The sequence below is a fragment of the Cricetulus griseus genome, chromosome 5 (assembly GCF_003668045.3).
Source record: "Cricetulus griseus strain 17A/GY chromosome 5, alternate assembly CriGri-PICRH-1.0, whole genome shotgun sequence".
NCBI lineage: Eukaryota > Metazoa > Chordata > Mammalia > Rodentia > Cricetidae > Cricetulus > Cricetulus griseus.
This window is the reverse complement of record NC_048598.1, coordinates 189,017,584-189,043,013: the sequence shown is the minus strand read 5'-3', so window position 1 is coordinate 189,043,013 and position 25,430 is coordinate 189,017,584. Positions and strand designations below refer to the sequence as shown.

The window sequence follows — 25,430 nt, the reverse complement described above, 5'->3', positions numbered from 1 at the left end:
TGTCCTTTTAGATTGAGTCTCATGTTTCCCAAATGTCTCAAATGACAGCCCTCCTGTTTCAGTCCCAGAGCAGCTGTGATCATGGGCACTCACTGCTGTGTTGAGTCCTTTCCACTAAAGCTGCCTCTCAGGCTGGGCCTGGTCCTATAGGCCACACATTCGAACTCCCAATGCATCATTACAAGTCCACTCCACACCAGATCCGAGTAAAAGTACAACAGTGTGATGCCAAGCATCACTCTCCATTCTCGAGAGCACTCCTGTGCTGTGTGGGCTTTACTTTTTACATTGTTCAAGTTTACGACATGTATGAAAATAAAACTTCATGAATATATTATGGTATTCTCTAAAACCAGAAAAAAGAAGTCTGCCCCCATTGTGCTACAACCAAACACTGTCAACTCATGAGTCTCGCCATTCTTCTGCTTATGGACCTTTCCACATGTCTAGCTTTAACATTACTCTAAGGGAAGTCAGACAGAGTGGCACATGCCTGGGAGTTTTCCACTAGGAAGGCCAAGGCAGGATGAACACAAGTTTCTGGCCAACCTGTGTTATGATAAATCTTTCCGCCAAAAGCCACCTGAGGCCTACAGTCACATGGGCGGTCTCCACCAGCCGCCTGAGTTCTGCCCACCAAGTTAGGGACCCAATTAATGCACAGAGACTTCTATTATGTACAAATGCTGCTTGGCCAATGACTAGGATTCTCATCTGTTAGCTCAGTCTTAATTATCACAAATCTATATATTTTATAAGACTTATCTTATGCAGGACGCCTTCCATTGGTGTCCTCCCTTGCCGGTGGATCACACTGCTCCTCTGGAGGAAGAGTGGAGGGGAAAAGGCCCACTTCCTGCTTGTCCTTGCTTAAATATGAGTCTCCTTGCTATGTCACTTCCTGCCTGGATCCACCACTTCTTTACTACATTTCCCAGAATCCTCTTTGACTCCTAGTCCCATCTAACTTGCTGCCTCATTGGCCAAACAGTACTTTATTCAACAATCAATAAGAGAACAAACAGTACATTCCCCATCAAACCTGAGCTGATAATGAGATGCCATCTCAGAAGGCTAAAAAAAGAAGTTTGCATGGAAAGACATTCTACTTCTCACTTAACTCTTCCTGAGGAGCCTTCTTCGTACAGCTGATACCAGGCTGCACACCCTGCTAAAAATGAAGCAGGAAATGTCTTCCAGCAGAATTACCAAACCTTACCTGGTTTGGAGAAGTGGCACCATTCAGCTAGGTGGTATACACTGTGACCCCATCGCTAGAGAGGTAGAGGCAGAAGGATCAAAAGTTCAAAATCACCCTTGGCTACATATCAAGTTTCAAGTTGGAATGCATGAGAAATTTAAGAATAACTCTTAAGCCAGGCACAGTGGTGAAGACCTTTAGTCCTAGCATTGGGCAGCAAAGGCGGGCAGATCTCTGAGTTCAAGGACAGCCTGGTCTACATAGTGAGTTCCATAACAGCCAGGACTATGTAGAAACTGCCTCAAAAAATAAAAATAATTTAAAAAATCTAAATAAAAACTACTTTTGAAAGTGTCTGTTTTTTTACAATTATAAATAATAGCGCTCTGTTGCAGTCTATTTAATCGATTAGAACGATCTCAAGCACCCCAATAACTACTTGTGAAAGTGTCTATTTTTTACTATTATAAATAATAGAACTCTGTTACAGTCTATTTAATCGATTAGGACGATCTCAAGCAGCCCAATAAGCACATGCTTATGTGCAACTTTCTACATACTTACCAAACTAATATGTTTGTTATATGAAGCATACATGTGCGAGGCCATCATCTCTACTGTAGTGAGTTTTTGTGGTTGAAGCAAGGAATTTAACCTATCCACGATACTGATATCCAGTTCACAACACACGGGATTTAATTTAATTTGTAATTCTGCCTTCTGAGGTACTGAACTCAGTCTTGCTTGATTACCCTTAAAAACAAACAAACAAACAAAAAAAACACACATAGACACACAATTATTAATAAATGTACAGAACTAAGTTAAAAACTTAACTGTGACAAAATAAAGACCAAATAGCAATCTACAGTGATGGCCACACAGAGGTGTCTCACCTGGGGTCCTCTAGTCTCAGAGTGCTTATAGTGAAGCTGAAGACACACAGGGAGGTGGGCTTCAGTCCCTTCTTTGGAATGGAACGTTAGAAGCTTAAAGACAAGGATGGAGATGAGTTAAAGCCAGGCTACTAAGCTAAATCGATCATGTAAATCCACAGAGGCAGTACTATGGGTGGGAAGAGCTCTCGGGAGCCACAAACACTAACCCAAACTTCATCTTTGTCACTTCCTAGCAATGTAAATCTCACTCAAGCAGCTAATTTCTGCAAGACACAGCACCTCACCTGAGGCAAGGGTTCAAACAGATCAATATCTAAGAAAAAACCTTAAAACAAAATGAAATAGCAAGTTCATAACCTGATTGCCTCCTCAGATAACTCTACTTTCATTTAAAGGATTTACTAGCTTCATGGAATAACCTTGAATGACATGCTTTAAAATTTGTTTCAACAATCACAAAGACAAAAAATAACACTAACACAATTTGTGACATTGGTGTTTTAAAGAGTTATTCTTTTCATTCAATTCTTAAAAGAGCAAAATAAACTCAAAATCATCCCAAAGGGGTGTCCAGCATTTACCTCTGTGTAGTGGGGAGGGACAGAATGAAAATCCGTTGGAAACAGACACTCTAAAAACTCCATTTGCCCAATGGACATGTTGGTGCTAAAATGCCGGGAAGTTGACCTTTGTCTCTGCTCATAGGATACTTTGATGCCAGTACCTATAAATCTAGCATAAAAGAAAGGAAAAGAGAGAGAAGCATTTAAGAGTCTCCAGATGCTTCTAGATTAAAACATCATAAGCCTAGAGAATAACATGTCAACATCAGTATAATAATTGCATGCTCACTCTAACAAGTTCAAAGGTTATCCCTAAGGACATGAACTTCACGGTTCCTACTCCTTAACATCTCTACTGTGGGAAATTTCCCAGGATGTCTGTATTGCCCAACAGCGTCCTTTCTTCTTCCACCCTCCAAACTTACACTACCGTGGATAAAATATCTCACATCTGGCCAGGCATCGTGACACACATACACCTTTAAGGCCAGCACCCTGGGAGGCAGAGGCAGATAGATCTCTACAAGTTTGAGGCCAGTCTAGTACATAGTAAGTTCCAGGCCAGCCAGGGATACACAGTAAAACCCTGTCTTAAAACAAAAAAATAAAAGCCGGGCAGTGGTGGCACACGCCTTTAATCCCAGCACTCAGGAAGCAGAGGCAGGCAGACCTCTGAGTTCGAGGGCCTCCTGGTCTACAGAGTGAATTCCAGAACAGAATCCAAAGCTATACTTGAAAACCCTTACTTGAAAAACCAAAAAGAAAAAGAAAAAGAAAAAGAAAAACTTCAGATCTGTAAAAAGTATGAAATAGGTTCTTAAAACTATCTAAAGGGCTGGAGAGATGGCTCCTAGGTTAAGAGCACCAACTGCTCTTCCAGAGGTCCTGAGTTCAATTCCCAGCAACCACATGGTGGCTCACAACCATCCGTTATGAAATCTGGTGCCCTCTTCTGGTGTGCAGATATACATGGAAGCAGAATGTTGTATACATAATAAATAAATAAAATAAAATAAAATAAAATAAAACTATCTAAAAACATCATTCAAGCTGGGCATGGTAGTGAACACCTGAAATCCCAATACCACTCCGCAGATGAAGCAGAAAGACCATGTATTTGAGACTGGTATTTTTGACAGTCGAGATTGTTCCAAAAACCAAGGAACAGCAATCGTGCCTTATTTTAAAACTTCAGTTGATGGAGTTCACTGTCTTTGTCTCACATTTTGTACTGGAAGCTATTTGGAGCTTTGACAAAAGTGAGGGGAAAATGTTCTTACAATGTCATTTGAAGTACTGTGCCCTACACTGTAGAGCAGCATCTTCTGATGGGGTCAAACCTACTTCACATGTTCATGTTAACACTGGAGAGAACTGCAAATAACCTCAAACTACAAGTAAGTGTGGGCTGAGCACTAGCCTTGCTGCATGAAGCCCTGGGTGTGGCCCTCAACACTGCCTAAAACCAAGCGTGATAGCTCACACCTGTCATCCTCAGGAGGTAGAGGCAAGTGGACAGGGAGTTCAGGGTTATCTGAGGCTGCCTAAAAGTCTAAGAGCAGACTAGATTCTATCATGAGATCCTGTCTCTCTAAAATACAAATTTTACTTGTCTATCCACTATACAAAATATCACTCATTTTACAAATCACACTTACATTAAAATAGAATTTGCATGCTAACCCTATATTCTCTAATTTAGTCAGCTCATCTATTAGGCCTCAACTCATGAAGGCTCAAAATGAAGCACTCAAACTCTCAGCCCAGGCTTGATATTACTCCCCATCTTCTGAGCCTTTCCCCAGCTCTACCTCAGTCCCATCCTCAGCACCACCATCATCTCTGCCAGTGCCGTGACAGTGCCAAAAAGAACCATTTCCATCATTTCAATAGTGATAGTAGGGATGATGGCAAAATGTGGTAAGACAAACTTGGCAAGAACAGGGAGGGAGCTACAGACTATCTAGATCTGTATCTATATTGTTCCCACACTACACAATGCAAAGAGAGATGCCGTGGATGTAGTACTGCAATAAATTTCACTCGTTATCCACTGAAAACCAAAGCAGGAAGGTGGACAGAAGCCAAAGTATGCATTGACTCTTTCTGAAGTGTCGTTAGCAATCAGGAGAGTTCACCTGAGGTGATCATGTGAACAAGCTTCTGCAAAGACTGCTCGGAAAAACTTAAAATCTTCTGTTGACAATCTTGTTGGGTCCATCTTTTCTATGCAAGAGAAGAAAGTGACGGCCATGGGTGTCAATGGATTGACATTCGGAGACGTTTCCGCCGGAGACAAAGGATCAATGTGAAGCACGGAGACCGAGAAGACGCCGATATCCAGTCTACAGATAAACTCAGGCCTGGACTCATCCACTGAAACAGACCTCGAGGGGAGAGCTGAAACACATGAAGTTCTCGGAGTCAGAATTCAAAACATCTTAGACTGCTACCTTGTTCATCCGGTATGCAGGACTCTTGTACCTGAAGTACGAGAGTCCAGCTCAGTAAGTAGAACTGTGTGGACACATCCTTTGGACTATAAAACTGTGCTAAAAATAAACAAACAGCCAGGCATTGGTGGCACACACCTTTAATCCCAGCACTCGGGAGGTAGAGGCAGGTAGATCTCTGTGAGTATGAGGCCAGCCTGGTCTATAGAGCGAGTTCCAGGACAACCTCCAAGGCAATACAGAAAAACCTCGTCTCAAAAAACAAACAAAAAAAAACAAAAAAACCAAGATTAACCAAATGTCACACACCAAATTCTCCTTTAAGCTTGGCAATTGTTCGGTTAAATTTTGAAGAGTAAGGATCAAGAGTGCAAACAGTGGTACAGCAATGGCCTGGCACGCTCAAGGGATTAAGCTCAATCCCCAGTCCTTGGGAGGGAAATGCATAATAGAAACTCAAATTTCTCTTTACAAACAAGATTAAAAACAATGAAAAAAGACTCAAGAAGCCAGGGTATAATTTAATGATGGAGCACTGGTTGGGAACCATCAAGGTCTCAGGTTCTAAGCCCAATGCTACAAATGAATACACACATAAACACACACAGCCCCCACCCCTCCACACACACAGGCATACATACACACATAAACACACCCAGCCCCCCTCAGGTATACATATAAACACATCTATACCTACACACACAAACACATACATGCATATGTGCACACACACTTACACACAAACACATATACATGTGCATACACACACAAATACACCATATTCACACAGGCACACATAAACATATACGCCACATATAAACACACAAGTATACGCACACACACACCAGATAGTTGGCTTAAAGTTTTAAATTGCAATGATATGAAATGTATGGTATTTTTCATAATATCTATGTATGTAAATATACAAACACTATGATGAGAAGCAGACATAGTGGTGCACACCTAACAACCTAGCACTCAGGAGATGGAGGGAAAAGGTCGAGTGAGGCCACAGCTAGTCAGCCCTGAGTTAGATGGGACCCTATCTCAAAAACAAAATCAAATAAAAATGAATATAATAAGTAACTATTCTAAAATAGTTTCCAATGAACTGTTCGATCATTTTTTCTTTCTAAACTTTGTGACTGTCCAAGACTAAAGAGAAATTATGAAAGACACACACACACAATGTGAGAGTGCAAAGTGCAGGCTTGCCAAGTGCAAGGCCTGGGTACAGCCCCTGGAGCACAAAAGGAAGTAGACGGATGATGGATAAAGATGACAGACATAAGGAGAGAAACATAAATATGTATGTATATATATATATAATATATATATATATATATACACACACACACACAGATAGAGAGAGATGATAGAGAGAGAGAGAGAGATGAGAGAGAGAGAGAGAGATGATAGAGAGATGATAGAGAGAGAGAGAGAGATGATAGAGAGAGAGAGATGAGAGAGATGATGAGAGAGAGAGATGAGAGAGAGAGAGAGAGAGAGAGAGAGAGAGAGAGAGAGAGAGAGAGACAGAAAATGTTTATTCTGAAAGGAGGGAGGGGAAAAAAAACACATATCTTACCAGCTTTTTGTAAAGGCACCGCATGGACCAAGTCAGATGGGAATGCTGGCCCTCTTACAGGCTGCTCTTTGTGGTCAGCAAACTCTCCCCAAGTTGGCTGAAGCTACAAAAGATTGGTTTTAAATACATGAATAAGGTATAGGATCTTAGAGGTGCCTTCTGAAGCACAGAAGAAATGGAGTAATATTTTACCACAGTAGCACTTAGTGGCGATCCTGCAGGTGTGTTTGTGTAGGTACTCGTCAGGGATAACTCCAGGTCCATGTGGGGGGGATCCCCAAGGGGTGGGAGAGAAGAAAGACTGTGAGACATGTCCATGTCGGCCATGGAGAAGAAAACTTCTTCTTCTAGAGAGAATGAGACTTCGTCACATGATACATTTCACCAAGTGCTCCTTCAAGTAGTTTACACACACATGCTAACAGAATCTTCCTCCCAACTAGAGTGTCTGAGCATAGCCATTAGCAGTGCAGCAACACACAACTGCAAACTGTCAGCAAAAGGTCAAGCCTCCCAAGTATTTTGTGTATGACATGCAGCAATCCAGCACATTTTTGGTTGTCATATGGCAATTTAGAAGTTAAAATTCACACAGAGCTCTGTGTTTCATCTCCAGCACCAAACTGCAAATAGTAAAATTGTGTAACTATATTCCAGTCTTTGGTTTCTTATGGATACAGCTATTTGCCAGACAGGAAAGAGGGACCAGAGACATTTAGAATTCTATTGACAGCTCAATACCTTCTCTCTAGTGATTGTTTGACCTCACACAAATCAAGCTTGTTATGTCTCAAAGTTCTTGAGTAGGCTTTAATTTTTATTTGGTTCACATCTCAACAGGTCCTTTCTATTTACACTAGTGCTTGCTTATACAATCCAAAATGCCTGTGATTATAGTGGGCTGGGTAGCGACTACACCCACAAGACGGAAAGGTCAGCAATGCTCCCTGCTTAAGGCTGTCCGATGCACACCATCACATGAGCAGAGTGAAATAATGACATTGTTTCCCAACCTATTTTTGTGCCAGTCTGCGTTTCTATAAACTGACTTCCTTTAGGGAAAAATACCATCACTGCATTGCCGGTGGGCCAACAGAACAGAACCAAGTGTCTAATTCCACCCAGGGGATAACACAGTCAAGCTTTGACTCTGTGAGTACTTACCACGGCTGGAAGGTGTGCGAGCTGTTTCTGTCTCATAGAAGCTTTTCTCTGAAGATACTCCCATAGACAGGGAATCTTTCCTCAGGTAATACCGGTTTAATTCCATCTGAATTCGATACTCGTCCTCCTGTTGCATGGGTCGATTTTTCCTGTCTTTATTAGCTAACCCTATTTTGCTAGAATTTTCTGTAAGTATAAAAAAAGAAAAATTCAATTTGTAGTCAGTTATTTATGCATTTCTTTCCAAGCCCCCACATATGCAATGGCAACCTGACCACACTAGCAGGAAGCTAGTGACATCAATTAGAGGTCTAAGCAACAGGGTTAATAGGTAGGCAACAATCTAGGCTCTTACCTCTAGAAGATATGAGTACCTAAAAGCGTGTGTACGACTCACTGTGTACAAAATTATGTTTTTTGTTATTTGGCTTTGTTTGTTTGGTTGGTTTGGTTTTTTGAGACAGGGTTTCTCTGTGTTGCCTTGGCTGTCCCAGAACCAGGCTGGCCTTGAACTCAGAGAGATCTGCCTGCCTCTGAGGCATGATCCATCACTGTCTGGCTCAGAACAATTTTTAAAATGAATGTGACCAAGTAACCTGAATGCAAATGTATACCATGATAACACAATTTAAAAGCCCTAATTCAATGAAGTGGGTATCTACTAGAAACACACCTTTAATGTCACTCTGTAGTTTTGGTTGTGAGCCATCTCTCCAGCCCTGTCACATACTTGAAAATAATACATTTTCATCTATCTATGTTATATTTTCACCTAAGAATTTCAAGAATTATAAGAAATATCCTAACAGTCATACTTGCCTGGTCCAGCAATAGCTGCTAACATATCCAAAAGCAGGTGTACCTGCCTTGGCGACAGGAATAGATGAATGGAATCTATCTGTCCATCAACATCGAGCTTAAAAACATAAGAACAGTCGAGAATAAGTACTTTACAAGCTCATCACCAGGAATCAGTCAGATGTTAGGGCACCAAGGTAAGTATCACCCTTGGTGTTGGGCAGCTTCACCCAAAGCACACAAACTCACGAAAGGGCGTAAAGACCAGCAACTGTTGCTGCAGGAGGGAAAATCCCGAGAAACTGCATGTCAGCAAGTCCAGTGTCATGCTGTCTGTCTCTAAGTCTTCTGGAGACTAGAGAACACAGCAACAAGATGGTATTCACCACCCTTCAGAACAACAAAACCCTCAGAGCCAGTGAGGTCAGCATCCATTTCCAAGACCAGGCCAGCCACACTGGGACTCCACAGAATGTCTTTCAGATACCTGCCAGGTTGCACAGACACTGCTTCCTCCTGCACAGGGGCTGGAAGCCACAACTGACCAGGCAGAAGGCAGTGCTAATGGGCACTTCTTTTCTTGTTCTCTATTCACACTGCCCTCATGTCTCCCTTAGTGTGGTCAGCACCAAGTCACTTACTAGAGCTTCTGTTCTACACACAGGGAAAGATAGCTCCACCACCAGGTCTGAACCTAGGCAGACACAAATGCAAAGCCTTACTCCTTGTACAACATGGCTCTCCTGGTATGCCTACAGACTGTTTTATGGGGTTCCTCACAGATTGGTGACACCCAGGCCACATCAGAGTGTAGAGATGTGTTTCTGTTACTAGACAGTTTGTTTCTTGGACTGAAGCCACAATCTCTGGTTTTCATTTGGATAGAAAATCATGAGTTCCATTTCTAATTGCCATAGGAATATTTCATTACGGGTACATTCTGAATTTGGAATACAAAGAACAAAGTACTCACTGCTTTCTTTTGAAAATATAAAACACTGAAAATAACAGCAAAGCATTTTTCAACTCAGTGTAATGTAATAGAAATTTCTCTAAATTCAACCAAAGCAATTCCCTCCTTTTGTATCAATACTTTGCCCCACAATCCACTAAAATGGAATGTATGATATACAACTGATTCCAGGGGCACTATCACAGAAAATCTTGGGACATTTGAACTCATGGCTGGAAGGCTGGGGTTTAAGGATGGCTGGAAGAGACTAAGATCTAACCTGTGTGCTGCCCCATGTTGCCCTGCTACATCTGTTATGAGTTACCATTTCTAAGCTCTACGCTGCCCAGTATTGATCTCCAGAACTTAATTTTTCCATATAATATTCATTTACGTTAAACAAAATATTCACCTCATGTTAGTATACAAAAAACATTAATGTGTAGGCAAGCATAAGAGTATCTGCAAACACTCAGTACTGGCTGGAACTGGAATATACCACCACTACCCAAAACTGCCACCCTTCCCTCTGCCCGTTAATATGCAAAACTCTAAAAGACAGACAGTGTGCAAAACTTTACATCCGCATGGAAATCAAAGCTTATGAATGTAGAAGACTATATCCAGCCATAACAGAAGCATGGAAGCTTTTCTCATGGCTCCTGCTTCTTTAAGAAATGGCATATGCATTCCCCAAAGACACATATGTGCTGGTTTGCCAAGGCTGTTGCCACGGCAGGACAGTCCCTGCAGCATTTAGAGCTATCTACACTATCTGCTCCATTAACAACCTGACCTGATAAGGGACTTCTTAACTTGAGAGCAGTTCACAAAACGTAAGGCGGGAAAATTTGGGTCAGAACACTGAGAGTGAAGAGAGTAGATACTTAGTCACAGGACAGCCCCCAGCAATCAAGCACTATGCCACTGTGCAGATTAAATACCTGTAGTTTAGCAAAGAAAACAAACAATACTGACCTTGGCTCCTTGAAGCACTTCATTCTGTTTCAAAGCGAGACTCAATTCCAGCTTGCCTACTAGCCCTCCAATCTGCACTGGATCCGAGGGTGCTATCTCTGGTAAAGTTCTAGTTAGTTGTGGGTGTGGCTCATAAACAATTTTGGGATTCCAGCTAGGTGACAGCTTTGGCTCAGTTTCCTACAATAATGCAATAAAAGTAAAGTAACTATTTAAAATATTTTAGCATAAATGAGTCAAGGTATGTATGAATTTCATCTTGGATTTGGCATGTAAAACTGTATCATTACACTGGACATAGCATTATCTTGTGACTAAAATGAAGCAGTACTGTTAGTATAGCACCTTAGAAATAAAAACAAGTCATCAAAAAAGACTTGATGAAAATAGCACAGAGCCAGCAAGGTGGCCCAGTGGGTAAAGACACTCGCCCCAAACCTGGAGACCTGAGTCCAATCCCACTATGCACATAAAGATGGAAGAACTGACTCCACACAGTTGTCCTCTAATCTCCACACACATGCCCCCAAATGCAGTGTGTGTGTGTGTGTGTGTGTGTGTGTGTGTGTGTGTGTGTGTGTGTGTTTGTGTGTGTACATCTGCACTGCCCATACACAATATCTGTTCAAATAACACGGGCAATATGTAAACCAAACCAATATGGAAGTAACACCTGTAATCCCAACATTCAGGAGGTTGAGATAAGAGATTACCAGTTTGAGGTCAACCCGAGCCACACAATGACAAAGTGAGAGACTCTATCTCAGAAAAATAAGTAGTGAGGAAAAAAAAAGACTTGACTTGTGATATAAAAGGCAAATTTTACGTTTACTAACTTATTAAAGGTTTCTGTGCTCGATAAAGAATTAAGAGCTCTCAATAACAGAACACACCTAAGGTATGACCCCATGCTAATGCTCACTAATAGAGCCATTGTTCATGCACGGTAACACTGCTTTTTAGTGTGAAAGGACAAGACACTGCAAGAGCCACTTTTCTAGTTGCCGTGACAAAATACCTGGCAAGAAGCACTGTAAGGAAGGGAGGGCTTCTTCTGGCTCCCAGGTGCAGACACACATTCCACCAGAGTGTTTAAGGCAAAGGGGCAGAAGGCCAGCTGCTCACATCACACCCTCAGTCAGAAAGCAAGCCACAACTCAAGATTCTCCTCTTTCTGTGCTCTGAGACTTAGCCCATTGAATGACATCACCCCCATTTAAAAAAGGCCTGCCCACCTAATCTACAGGATTCTCACAGGCATGCCCAGAGACTTGGCCACTAGGGTTAGCTCTCTCAGATGCTAACACCTCATTTTACCTACACATATATAGGAACCATTTCTTCATTAACTAATGTGCAGCAGGCCGGCAGGACAGGCAGAGTTTTAGGGGTTCAGAGCTGGTCTCAGCTACATTACCTGAATATTTGCATTAACCAGAATTGCTAAACCAGATGGAAACTCATTAACGAATGCTGTATTCAGAAAAACCCAACAGTCCCCGGGGTTCTAGTTTCCTAGAGACACACTAGTAGCCCAGGCTGCCCTCTTGTCTCAACCTCTCAAGCACTGCCCTCTCATACCTGGCTGCAACTCTAAAACTTATGAGCATGTTTTGGGTTGTTTTGTTGGATTGGTTTTTTGAGACAGTCTTGTATGTATATGTGCACCAGTCTGGCCTTGAACTCACTATTTGAGGATGCCCTTGAACCTCTGACTCTCCTGACTCTACCTCTCAAGTGCTGGTGATAGGACCTAGGACTTCATGCATGCTAGGACAGTCCTCTACCAACTGAGCAACACCTCTACCACTGTCTGGGGGATTAGGCTTCATTTTTCTTACCACTGGTGCAGTTGAACACACTGGGGAGGATTTTGCTGAAGCAGAAAATTCATCCCAGAAGAGAGACACTCCAGAGAGCTGCAGCAATTTGTGAGCAAAGTCTGTGGGCTGATGCACATTGACTCCTGAGGACTCATCAGCAGTCTCATCACAGTACACGGTTCTGAAACAAACAAACACTTGTACAAAGCTCCTGGGAGACGAGGGAAATGTCAGTGCTAGCATCCCTAAGACGATGGCTATAAGACAGCTCGCAGGCCAGCATAGGGAAGGTAGAGGCAGGAGCATCAAAAGTTCAAGGGCAGCCTGAGACACATGAGATTCTGTCTCAAAAGAATTTTGTTTTGTTTTGTTTTTTGAAACAGGGTTTCTCTGTGTAGCCCTAGCTATCATGCAACTTCTCTGTATACCAGGGGGGCCTTGAACTCACATGGATCCACCTGCCTCTACCATCCCTATGCTGGGATTAAAGGCATGTGCCACCACCACCTGGCAAAAGAATTATATTTAATTGGGAAGAAAAGGGGGGATTAGAGGGAGTGGAAACAGACAAGAGAGTAATTTTGCGTGTGTGTGTGTGTGTGTGTGTGTGTGTGTGTGTGTGTGTGTGTGTGTGTGTGGTGTGTGTGTGCTCTTGTATGTACATGTGTTAAAATTCATTATGTACATGTATGAAATTATAATAAAACTCACTATTATAATAAACATAAAAACCTTTAAGTCTATAACATGTCAATATCACTGCACTAAACATTTAAATAAGTAAGGTAAAATTTTCACAAAGAGAGAGATCCAAAATCTACGATAGATTACTTTCCCTTAAATTTCAGGGAAAACAATTAATATCTTCATAAAGTTAACCCAAGGGGAACAATCGTTATCTCCCTCACAAATTTGAGTCTTGCCATGTAGCCCAGGCTGTCTCTAACTCCCAACCCTCTCTTACCTCCTCCTCCTCAGTGCCAGAGTTACAAACACAGAATCACAGTAAGACCCCATTTGTCTCCAAGTCAGAACAATGAATGACTATCTTGAATTCTTGGGTTAGCAACCTCCAGTTTAATGAGATAAATAACATGGTTCTAATCGGATGTTACTGTTTTATTATACCACCTAAAGTAATGCACCCTAACTCCAAAGATCTGTAACAACAACCATTTTACTCATAGGTGTATCTTTGTTAAAGAGTGAAACCACAAAACTATCTGTGCAAACCTTGGGAAGGGCCCCAAATAGATGTACACACAAAGGGTCTTTAGTATTCAATGTACATTTTTAAAATTTTCATTTCTATGTATGGATATGTGTATGTGCATCTCTCTCTCTCTCTCTCTCTCTCTCTCTCTCTCTCTCTCTCTCTCTCTCTCTCTCTTTCTGTGTGTGTGTGTGTGTGTGTGTGTGTGTGTGTGTCATGTGTATGCAGTGCCCAGAGAAGACAGAAGAGAGCGCTGGATCCCATGGAACTGGAGTTGCAGGCCATTGTGCGCTGCTCTACATGAATGCTGGGAACTGAACTCAGGTCCTCTGGAAGCCACGTCTCCAGACCCCCTCAACATATGTTTCTGTTGGGAGGCTACATAACATGGCCATGGTTGAGCAGTAACTACCTTAAATCAAGACTGTGTCAGAGCTCCAGTAAATATACATAAAAAATAAAAGCAGCATGATTGACTTAAGTAAGTCATCATTAGATATTTAACCTTAAAATAATCCTCACAAAATCCTCAAAAGAAACAACACCATCACCCTTTTTCATTAAAGAAATACCCAAGCCACGCACCATGAAACTGAGTCTTTCACATTAGCAAGAGGCACCTACCATCACACTGTGCACATGGGACAGTGTCCACTGTAAAAGAGCCTCAGCATAGTGGCACTGCAGTTCACTAAGAAAAGTGCTTCCGCAAGCTCAACACAGCACTCGACATAAGCACACACTAGCTGGTGCTTACAGGTTCGGCTATGGGATGAAAGGAGAACTCAGAGAGCAGTACGCTACTCTGAAATTACACAATATATTAGTTTAGTATCACCTCCCATCTCCAGAAGCGTCCTGAAGTTAATGTCACAGAATGAGGTCATACATTTCCAAACAAAAAAAATCTTACCTCTCTACTCGGATTTCAAGTGCAGCTCCAGTTTTGGAATTTTCTGGCACATGTTCAATTCTTAACACAGTGTCTATAAAAGTGACTTTCACTCTTCTTAGTACTAGAACAAACCAGCAAAAATCAATGGAAAACCAGGAGTACACCAAGTCAGAACCTGCCTCTGCCCCACACCCTCCTCCCCCCCATTCAGGAAGCTGGGGCCTCCGTCATGCCAGGCAAGTACTTCATCCCTGCTGCTGCCCCATCCACTCTCAGTAAAGAAATAATTCCTAGTCTGATAAGAACATTAAAAAGGCAGATTTATTTCCTTTAAATTTCCAGAGTCTGAATTTTGTAAAACACACTGCGTCCCATAAGCATGTCCCCAAGTTATATCACAACAGACACTGGGACAATGTAGCTCTCGCACCTGATCCTCCCATGGGCATAATAAACCCAACAAGGAAAACCCGGGAACAAAAGCATGCAATCAACTGAATGGAATGTTTAAGACAGCCTGGGTTCTGAAGTACTGAAGTGAGCACAGCAAACCTTTTCAAAATCACTGCAGTGAAACAGTCTCAGGCCCCAGACCACCACACACAGCCAGGACTGTGAGCACGCTCATGACGCAAACCTGTTTCAATGGTTTCCGCGAACTTCTCCAGCCCTTCAAAGGGCTGAGATGCTTCTCCTTGCTCATCTGTCAGTTTCTGACTAAGACACTCCTTTGCCAGCTGCATACTGCTGGTCATGAAGCTTGACCAATACATAGGCTCAGACCCAGTTGCTGCAGAAAGTACAAAATAATTTGTTCTATCAATGGCATTTCTTTAAGTATATTTATGGTAGATTTTCAATGTTACCTGTGAGAAATTACACTGAACATTTAAGAACCACCTGACAGTAACAGGACAACAAAAATTAAGGATAAAAAAGCACTCGACATATTCTTATTTCAAGTTTTATTTTTATCAAATTTTAATTCAGATATTCATTCAACAAAAAACTAGCAGAAACACAGCAGCATGCTGGATACCACAGAGCAAGAGCCAACAAACATCCCCTGTAAAGAGTCAGGCAGTGGACATTTAGGCTTTGTGAGCAATGTGTTCTGTCACACTGTGCAGCTCTCCTCTCTGACTGTCAAAGCAGCTACAGAGAGTAAACGAATAGCATGGATATGTTTCAATACAATCTGACTTAAAGAAAACAGGAGGCAGACAAATTTGGAATAGGAACTGAGGTTTGCTAACCAACTACAGAGATAGAAAAATAAATTATGAGTTATGCACTTAAGATTGTTTACCACACATTAGGAGAGATAAGAGAAGGCTGTCAAGGATGAATACAAAGGTATCACCAGGAAATCCGGCAGCAGCAGACGACAGCAGCTGCAGAATCAGTACAAATGAGGGTGGAATAAAAGGGTGTCCACAGCCGGGCGGTAGTGGCGCATGCCTTTAATCCCACACACTTTAATCCCAGCACTCGGAAGACAAAGGCAGGAGGATATCTGTGAGTTCGCCACCAGCCTGGTCTACAAGAGCTAGTTCCAGGATATCCTCCAAAAAACCAAAAAACAAAACAAAAAGGTGCCCTCAAAGGACTGGACAAGGAACCCTACAAACCATTCCCAGAGCTCAGCTGCTGAGCAACCCCGTACCTCCTTGCACTGTTCAGAACAACCAACACATTACTAGAGTTACCACCTTCCAAAAGAAACTTAAAGGCCCTTTTTTGTTTTGTTTTTTTCGAGACAGGGTTTCTCTGTGGCTTTGGAGGCTGTCCTGGAACTAGCTCTTGTAGACCAGGCTGGTCTCAAACTCACAGAGATCCGCCTGCCTCTGCCTCTGCCTCCCCAGTGCTGCGATTAAAGCTGGGCGCCAAACACAGTATTTTTAATCTTTAAAAGAGAATAGAAGTCACTTCTGATAATTGGAAATAATCACATACTATCTATACATTAATGTTCTGGAGCGTGAATAAGGAAAGAACTGTTCTAAAGATATACTCACATGCATCTTACAAAGTGCTAAACCCTTTAATTTTATCAAATGAACAATCTCGCAAACCCAGTTCAAAGTCATGAACCCCATGCTCAATTGTTTACAACTGGGTTGACTTCTCAGGGTCAAGGCTGAAACCAACAGAGCAGGCGTGTGTAGCACACCTACCTACACGAGGTCTAGGCCGGAAGACCATCTCTAGCCCTCTCACTTCCAGTGCACAGTTGTCCTGCAGCAAGGAGCCCCATGGGACTGACAGGGAGATGGACTGAATGAATCCTTCCGTGACTTCTAGAGGTGCGTCTGCTGACTCCAGAATTTCGTTGAGACCCTAGAGAGAAAAACCAAGTTCATTTTGAAATCACACCAATAAAAACAGAGAATGCCAACCTTTTCAGTGATGTGGATATGCCCACTAATGTGCTGGAGATTAAGAAAGCCACGGCTGGAAAAAGGCTCAGCGGCTAAGAGCACTGGCTGCTGTTCCAGGGGACCAGGGTTGGTTCCCAGCACCCACGGGGCAGCTCACAACCATCTGTAGCTCCAGTTCCAGGGATCCACACTCTTCTGGCCTCCACAGACACACCTTCTGACAGCACATGGAAAGGCCATGGAGGGAGGAAGCTTTCGCTCTTTGCAATTTTGTCCTCACCCTCACTGTGACTTTCCACTGGTAGACAACTGTTGTTGGACGAGCTGGACCACAGCCTGTAAGCCACGCTAATAAATGCCCTTTCTATACACATGTGGGTTCATTCTATCAGTTCTGCTACTCTAAAGATTCCTGGCTGATACAAAAAGGTTTTCCTCAGGTTTGTCTGAACCCTATATTTTCCACAGATTTATAAGCAAGGATGATTTCTTTTTCAAGTTTCCTAAAGCCAGGCGACGGTGGCACATGCCTTTAATCCCAGCACTTGGGAGGCAGAGGCAGGTGGATCTCCGTGAGTTCGAGCCCCAGGACAGGTTCCAAAGCTACAGAGAAACCCTGTCTCGAAACGCCCACACACATACCAAAAAAAAAAAGGTTTTTTGAGACAGGGGTTCTCTGTGTAACTCTCTCTTTGTAGATCAGGCCTTGAACTATGAGATCTGTCTGACTGCCTCCCAAGTGTTAGGATTAAAGGCAGCAAGGATTTTTTTTTATTGAAGTTTTAAACTAATAAATTTACATTTATTTATTGTTAATTATCATTTAGAGGGGGAGTCGTTGCACATATGTGTACGAAATGTCTGTACTATGTTCTCACACAGACACATGTGGCCATTGTGTGTGTGAGCACACATGTAAAGGCCAAAGGTCAATGTCCAGCACCCTCCTATCTTCCTCACTCACTCCCCACCTTTCGAGACAAAGTAAGTTTCTCACTGAATCTAAAACTCAGTGACTGTGCTGCACTAGCAGGTCAGGCAGCTCTAGGAATGCACTTGTCTCAAGCTCCACAGGGGTATCCTTGTAGCCAGCCTGTCATCCTACAAAGTGCTGCATATTTATTTGGCTGGGCACTGGCACACACCTTTAGTCCCAGCACTCAGGAGGCAGAGGCAGGCGGATGGATCTCTGTGAGTTCGAGGCCAGCAGGGTCTCCAGAGTGAGTTCCAGGATAGGCTCCCAAGCTACACAGAGAAACCCTGTCTCAAAAAACCAAGAAAGAAAAAAAGTTGCTGAATATTCAAACTGCAGTCCTCATGCCTTCCTTCACTTCTCCATCTGAGTTTCTCCCCAGTGCTCAGCTCATCCCATCCGAACCCCCAGGACTATGCCACTTTCTCAAATCCTAACATCCCGTGGCTTCTGTGACATGTCACCATCTTTCCAATCCACCACTTACAATACTGCTCATGCAAATGTCATCCATGGCCAACACTGCACATGTTCTGCACAGCTGTGTCCTTCCTTTAGAGACTGCTCTCACCGACAGCTACCAATAGTTATCACCGCCAATCCTCTACTCCCACCACCCCCTGCAGTCTCTGACTGTCATACAGCCCCTCAGATCTCAATGTGTGAGCACCTTCCCTCCTCCCCTTCTTCTCTTCTATGAGGTCGGTGCAAAAGGAATCGCAAGGGCCAGAAGGTAAAGCCTGACAATTTGAGTTTGATCCCCAGGGCAAAGAGAGAACTCATTTCCACAAACTGTCCTCTGCCCACCACATGTATACCAAAGCACACTCCTGCACCCATCTGGTAGGAGAGAGCCAACTGTCCTCTGACTGCCACGTGTATAACATGACATGCACATGCCAACTGCACACACAGACATACAAAATAAGTACTTTTTAAATCTCTGCTCCAGGATTTAGGGACTCTTGGAGAGCAGCATCTGCACCCTGCTGGAAGTAGGTAGAAGCATGTTCCCTGTTCAGAAAGAAAAAAGCTTGAGGAAGCGGTCATCAGGTGGAGAGAGGTCAGGTGCGGTGACCACGGCAAACCCTGGAGGGCAGTGTGTTCAGCTTTGGAAACTTAGGTTGTACAATGTGCAGCTGGATACTGTTATGGAGAACTGCGTCCCTTTCTGTTGACCAGTGCCAGCTGTAGGCACTGCAGTTCTGGGTGTGTCTCAGGGTCTGCTGAGGGCACTCCTCAGATCCAAGGGAGTTCACCACAACTCAGAACCCAGACACCGAACAGTAACCGCAATATTTTTTGGTGCAAGTTTGGCTTTGGGAAGTGCTATGGGCCACTGATGTGTTATCACTGGTTGTCACATAGAGTCCACTTGTCATGGCACATCACAATCCAATGGAGACATGGTGTGTTGTAGTGCAGAACAAAAGAGGACAACAGTACAAAATGGAGATTTTCTTTTATTTTCGTCAGTTCATGAGGCACCACTTAGTGGCTTTTTCACCTTTCCAATTTGCTCCAAATACCAAATGGCCACTGACTGGTTCACAATGAGTTACTGGTACCTTCGCCTGTAGACAAACAGCCACTGAGCTCCTCATCTTCAAGGCTCTATTCTGTACAATGTCTTGGGCCATCGATACACTGTGGTCACTAGCGGTCCCAGGCCAGATGCCTAGACAATGAGCTGTTGCTGCTTTACAACCTATTTTTATCCAGATTTTAAAAAACACACTAGAATTTGGTTTTTGTCTAACACCATCGACATAGTAGAAAATAATAAAAATAAGCAGCATGAGTTATTAGCAAGAAATTAAAGCAAAAAAAAATGTATACTGAGCCCAGGTATAGTAGCTCAAGGCTTTTTTATCCCTGCACTCAAGAGGCAGAAGCAGGTAGATATCTTTGAGTCCAAGGCCAGCCTGGTCTACTTAGTTGGTTCAGGCCAGTCAAGGCTACATAGAAGACTCTGACTCAAACACACACACACACACACACACACACACACACACACACACACACACACACGAAGATACATTGAAATGAACAGAACATAAATAACCACATTTACTAAGAATGTATTGCTTCATTATCAAACAGCAAAATGCAAAAATCCAAAACTACTTTTACAGCAAGCTAATAACCTTTTCTATCTCACCACCAATCCTCTGTCTCTAATAACTGTCCAGTAAGAGTCTTCCTGCAACTACGTTTTATATTTTCCATATTAAAAAATGGCTTCATGTCTTTTATTCATTTTAAAAAGGTTTCTGGGGTGGGTTGGGTTGGGTACATGGGAGGATGGGAGTGCGAGGGAATGGGGAGATAGATACGTAAATACAAGTAATAAAAATAGTAAAAAAAAATTTTAAAAAGATGAATGTGAGTGACAGATTGGTATAGGCTTGTAATGGTTAAACTTGGCTGTCAACTTGACTAAACCGAAACACCTTTAGGAAATCGTGAAGTAACATGTCTGTGGAGTGTTTCCAGAGACTGGTTCATGGATGGGTCAGCGAACTGGGTTTGAAGACCCACTCTGCTCCACCTGCTCCATCTTGAGGGCAGAAGGAAGAAGGGGACTTTGTACATATGCACTCCCATTGCTTTTTGAGTTAATGTTAAGTTGCTGTTGCAATTGTCTGTAGTCATCAGACTCCACAGTCTTCTGTCTTTTGACATGAACTTTCTGGACTAGAGCGGGGGAGTTTTCCTTGAGGGGTCTGCCAGGCCTTTAGCTTTGGGGTGGTCCTGCATCTTTGGTTTTTCTTATTCCACATCTCAAGCTTCCTTCTGGCGTTCCAGCCTGCAGATAACTACTGTGAGTCCATGTAGCTTCTGACTATATAAGGCAACAGAATAAATCGCTTCTAGTAAAAAAAAAATAAAAATAGGAGGCCGGGCGGTGGTGGCGCACGCCTTTAATCCCAGCACTTGGGGGGCAGAGGCAGGCGGATCTCTGTGAGTTCAAGACCAGCCTGGTCTACAAGAGCTAGTACCAGGACAGTCTCCAAAGCCACAGAGAAACCCTGTCTCGAAAAAACAAAACAAATAAATAAATAAATAATAAAAATAACAAAGCTACACAGAGAAACCCTGTCTCGAAAAACCAAAAATAAATAAATAAATAATAAAAATAAAAAGGTTTCTGAATACCTGACCCTGAAAATGAAGTCCTCCATATAAAATAGAAAAGATAAGCTCAGAAATGCTTATTTATATATTAAGTATTTCTGCAATTTAAATATGGAACCTGGGTGCCATAGTTCCATCTTCGGACAAGCAGGTTTAAGGATGATGTTTCATACTTCCAGCAAGCATCTGAGTTATGTCATTTATTTGAACATTTAAAATACATCAAAGCACTTTCAATCAAAGCACTGACTTAGCCTTGGCACTTCAGGGCTCTGTCCACATCAGTAAACTACCCAAGAAACTGGATTTAATGGGCCTCTCTTCTCTGTATACACCAAACTTACCACCCCAATCTTGTTGCTGCATTAACATCCTAAATAAAGTAGTTTGAAGGCTGTATTGAACGGTAGTATCAAAAGACTAGAGTCAATAGTTCAAGAATTTATACTGAACCCGCTAAGCTACAGTACAATTTCTCTAAGTGTGAGATAAGTAAATAGCTTACACTTATACAGACTCCTTTGTACTTGGCAAAAAGCCCCTGTACACTGAATATAAACCCTAAAATTCACTCCTGTGAAACGTCTCAAGCTGCTTGGCCACACTGACTCAGATGACACGCTCTGTGCCTGTCTTCAGGAGGTTCCTATGAGATGTAATGGTTCCACAACTCACAGTGGAGCCACCTTAACTAACTCTGAAGAGAGAGATTCTCTTCTCTTTAAAGTCATTCTGTTTTCAATTTTCACCAGTGAGTTTCACGCATATAGTCAGAAAAAAAGAATGTCACCACTCTAGTCTCTACTGTTGCATTTGGCAAATAGTTGGAAATTAGTGCTTCTTGAACTGAACCCAATTTTTATTACACGCACACCTACACCTATAAAATATAAGTACCAAAGTAATAAAAAATTATTAAAGTGAAATTAAAAGGCTCTAGGATAATAATAATTCGTTGCTGTCTACCTTCCTAAACACACTGAGTTCTCGTGAGAAAAGGATCAAGCCAGGCATGGTTGACCAGCCATTAATCCCAGCACTCCAGAGGCAACAGCAGGTGGGTCTCTATGATTTCAAGGCCAGCCTGGTGTACAAAGTGAGTTCCAGGACTCACTTTGGCTGGGGGTAGGAGGGGTGGGGGGAATCACTGTTTACTTCACTATCACATCTTCCAGCCCTCAATAGTGTCACATGCTAAACTGTGACACTATTGTAAACCTATAAATAAAGAGCCTCCATTGAAAAAATTAAAATAGACACAGTAGTGTTGTGGAATATTCATTTAAGATGTGTTACATTTGTTTATGCTGTGGAATATATGTTTAATGAGGCAAAGATGTGTTGCATTTTTTATGCTGCCTTTAAGTCTGTGAAGCTGTGTTACTTTGCCTGTCTAAAACACCTGACTGGTCTAATAAAGAGCCAACAGCAAGGCAGGAGAAAGGATAGGTGGGGCTGGCAGAGAGAAGAAATAGGAGAAATCTGAGAAGAGAGGTCAAGGAACAAGAAAAGGAGGACAGGAAGACTCCAGGGGCCAGCCAACCAGCTACAGAGCTATACAGCTATACAGCAAGCGTGAAAGTAAGAAGCCGGGGCAGTGGTGGTGCACGCCTTTAGTCCCAGCACTCAGGAGGCAGAGGCAGGCAGATCTCTGTGAGTTTGAGACCAGTCTGGTCTACAAGAGCTAGTTCCAGGACAGCCTCCAAAGCCACAGAGAAACCCTGTCTCAAAAAATGAAAGGAAGGAAGGAAGGAAGGAAGGAAGGAAGGAAGGAAGGAAGGAAGGAAGAAAGGAAGGAGAAATAAGGTCAGGCAATTATAGGAAAGAATAAGCCTCCCCGAGTGGTTTATTTGGGAGCTGGGATGTGGGCCCCCCAAAGAGTAAAAAGAGTAACAAGAGATCTAACTACACAGTAGAGATGGTTCAGTGAGTAAAGGCACCTGGCACCAACCATGGCAACCTGACCTGCAGCCCCAGAGCATTCCACGTGGTGGAAAAGGAAAGTACCGATTCCTGAAGGATGTCCTCTCATCTCCACAGGCATTCTGTGGCATGTTGGGTGGGTGGGTGGGTGTGTGTATACACACTGATTAAATGGGGGGAAATTTTTTAAACTTCCCTCATGACGTAAATAATTAAAATAAATCCCTAGTCTTCAGAAGTTGGAAAGGGGTGAGGCACAAAGCCCACTCTCACCAGACAAACCCTCTTCCTTTCCTTCTCTGCCCACGTCTAGGACCCAGGAGCTCCTAAAACTGCAACCCCATTCCAACGGTGGCACAGTTCCAACCCTCACTCTCCAACTCCCCTCCACTTCAAGCTCTTCATGAATCCATGGTCTCCAAAGTGAAGTATCTAGCTTCCTGGTTTTCTTATTGCCAGGTATTTATAAGTAGGTTTTAGCGATAAGCAGCTACTGCCTTTGCAATGGCAAGGAATATATGCTACCTGGCAGACAATTTCCAAAAAACACTCAGCATACTTAATCTGACTTTCCCAAGTAAGGATAATACTTCTAAAATGAGTAAGAAAATAACTTCTTTTTAAAGGATATGTGCACTATCTTTTAAAAGTAGTTGGAAAGATTTCCACTGATCCTTGATTTAAAACCATTTCTATTAATAACATAAGCACTAAAACTCCAGAGGCAGAATGAGGAGGATTTTGAGTTCAATGCTGGGCTAGGCTACCATTGTCTCAAAAGAAGGAAACAAAAAGCAAAAAAATGTCTAGTCTTTAAAGTCATTAACTATACAGGTTTATAAAAGATTTGAAATACAGAAACACTGTCCCAATCTGTATAAAAATATTCTGAACAAAAAAATTGGAAGATAGGGGTTTAGATGCACATAAAAATCACACCACCACTGTCCAATTCATTAATAAGAATAACTGATTACATCGACACCAAGTCCAGCCAATTCCTCTGTATAACTGAGAGTTAAAGACTGAAATGCTGGCCCCAGGAAATGGCTCAGCAGTTAAGAGCACTTGCTGTTCTTGCAGAGGATCTGAATTTGGGTCCCAACAACCCACAACAGGCAGCTCACAAACCTACCTGTAACTCCAGCTGTAGGGGATCTGATGACTCCTTCCGGCTTCCATAAAAGTACCCACATGTTTTTTCAAGACAGGGTTTCTCTGTAACTTTGGAGCCTATCCTGGAACTCCCTCTGTAGACCAGGCTGGCCTCGAACTCATGGAGATCTGCCTGCCTCTGCCTCCCCAGTGCTGGGAGTAATGGCGCAACAGCACCTGGCTGTAGACATCTTTTTCTCAGTCCTTAGTCATTAAAATCAAGTATACAAAGTAACTGAATTCGGAACCTGAACTTTGTACAGCTGCATCCACAAGAAGGAAGCATGGGCTTAGGAGTAAGATTTGAATTCTTGTTGTAACACTTGTAGCTGTGACATAGGACAAAGTATTAAGCGCCATTTATAAATGTGTCATCTTTAAAGAGTACTGCACTGCACACCAAGTCATGCCTACAAGAGCTTGACCAACAGCCAACCCTCCCTCAGGACTCCCTATTCGGTTTTCAGCAAAGACAGAAGCCAAGGAAATCTACCCCAAGGGTGTCAAAACCCACTGACCTCTTCAGCCCCTGCTCATCTTCAAGCCTCTGAATAAGATGGTTTGGTCACAGAAGAAAAAAAGGTAGTCCATTCAAAACTGTACCAGGGAGGCTAAGGGGGGGGAGTGGGAGAGGGGGTAACATAAATTCTGGGCTACATAGCCAAGTGCCAGGGCAGCTAGGGCTACATAATAAACCTGTCTCAAAAAGAAAAAAAAAAAAAAAAAAAAAAAAAAAAAAAAAAAAAAAAAACCTTAGAAAAAAAAGGTTTACCATTTGCTGATAAGAAAGAATAGCAGTGCCAGGCAGTGGTGGTGCACTCCTTTAATCCCAGCACTCAGGGGCAGGTGGATCTCTGTGAGATGGAGGCCAGCCTGGTCTACAAGACAGGCTCCAAAGCTACAAAGAGAAACCCTGTCTCGAAAAACTAGGGGAAAAAAAAGCAGGTATACAACAGCCTGAAACAGTACCTGGCATGCATGGAGCAAGTGCACTGTCCTTTTATAACTTCTCAACTTGGGTTAATTGCCATGCCTGCCATCTTTCAGCTGACTGTGACAGCCTGGAACTACTCTGATACAGGCCAGGGTTTTTCTGTTACTCAAACTAGAGCTCTTTAAACTCTCATGTGTACTCTCCCTGGTTTATGTTGCCTTGTTTCTATATAATTATGCTATAGTCATACCCCTTAGCACAAACTGCAAAGGCGTTTCCATAATTTAAGCTTCTCAATTGAAAAGAGAAGCCACTACAAACCCAAGGACTTTAAGTAAAATACTAGGCATTTTAACCCGTTGGTCTGAATACAACTGTATTTGTGAACGAAGCACAGAA

General features: G+C 42.6%; 1 protein-coding gene across 3 annotated transcripts in view; it reads right to left on the bottom strand.

Moving 5' to 3' along the window:
- The window catches only part of Atg2b (autophagy related 2B), a 73,921-nt gene that overhangs the window by 47,603 nt on the left and 888 nt on the right, over positions 1 to 25,430 (bottom strand). For 2 of the 3 annotated variants that reach the window (XM_035445487.1, XM_027416331.2), the window contains exons 2-14: positions 16,705 to 16,867; positions 15,165 to 15,317; positions 14,546 to 14,648; positions 12,438 to 12,600; positions 10,597 to 10,776; positions 8,688 to 8,784; positions 7,869 to 8,054; positions 6,897 to 7,051; positions 6,705 to 6,807; positions 4,802 to 5,063; positions 2,682 to 2,832; positions 2,098 to 2,190; positions 1,766 to 1,954 (exon numbers count right to left, since the gene is read on the bottom strand). In XM_035445487.1, coding sequence (XP_035301378.1) covers positions 1,766 to 1,954; positions 2,098 to 2,190; positions 2,682 to 2,832; positions 4,802 to 5,063; positions 6,705 to 6,807; positions 6,897 to 7,051; positions 7,869 to 8,054; positions 8,688 to 8,784; positions 10,597 to 10,776; positions 12,438 to 12,600; positions 14,546 to 14,648; positions 15,165 to 15,317; positions 16,705 to 16,867 — 1,998 coding nt within the window. The remainder of the gene's footprint in view (positions 1 to 1,765; positions 1,955 to 2,097; positions 2,191 to 2,681; positions 2,833 to 4,801; positions 5,064 to 6,704; positions 6,808 to 6,896; positions 7,052 to 7,868; positions 8,055 to 8,687; positions 8,785 to 10,596; positions 10,777 to 12,437; positions 12,601 to 14,545; positions 14,649 to 15,164; positions 15,318 to 16,704; positions 16,868 to 25,430) is intronic. The other variant, XM_027416332.2, reaches the window with a different exon arrangement.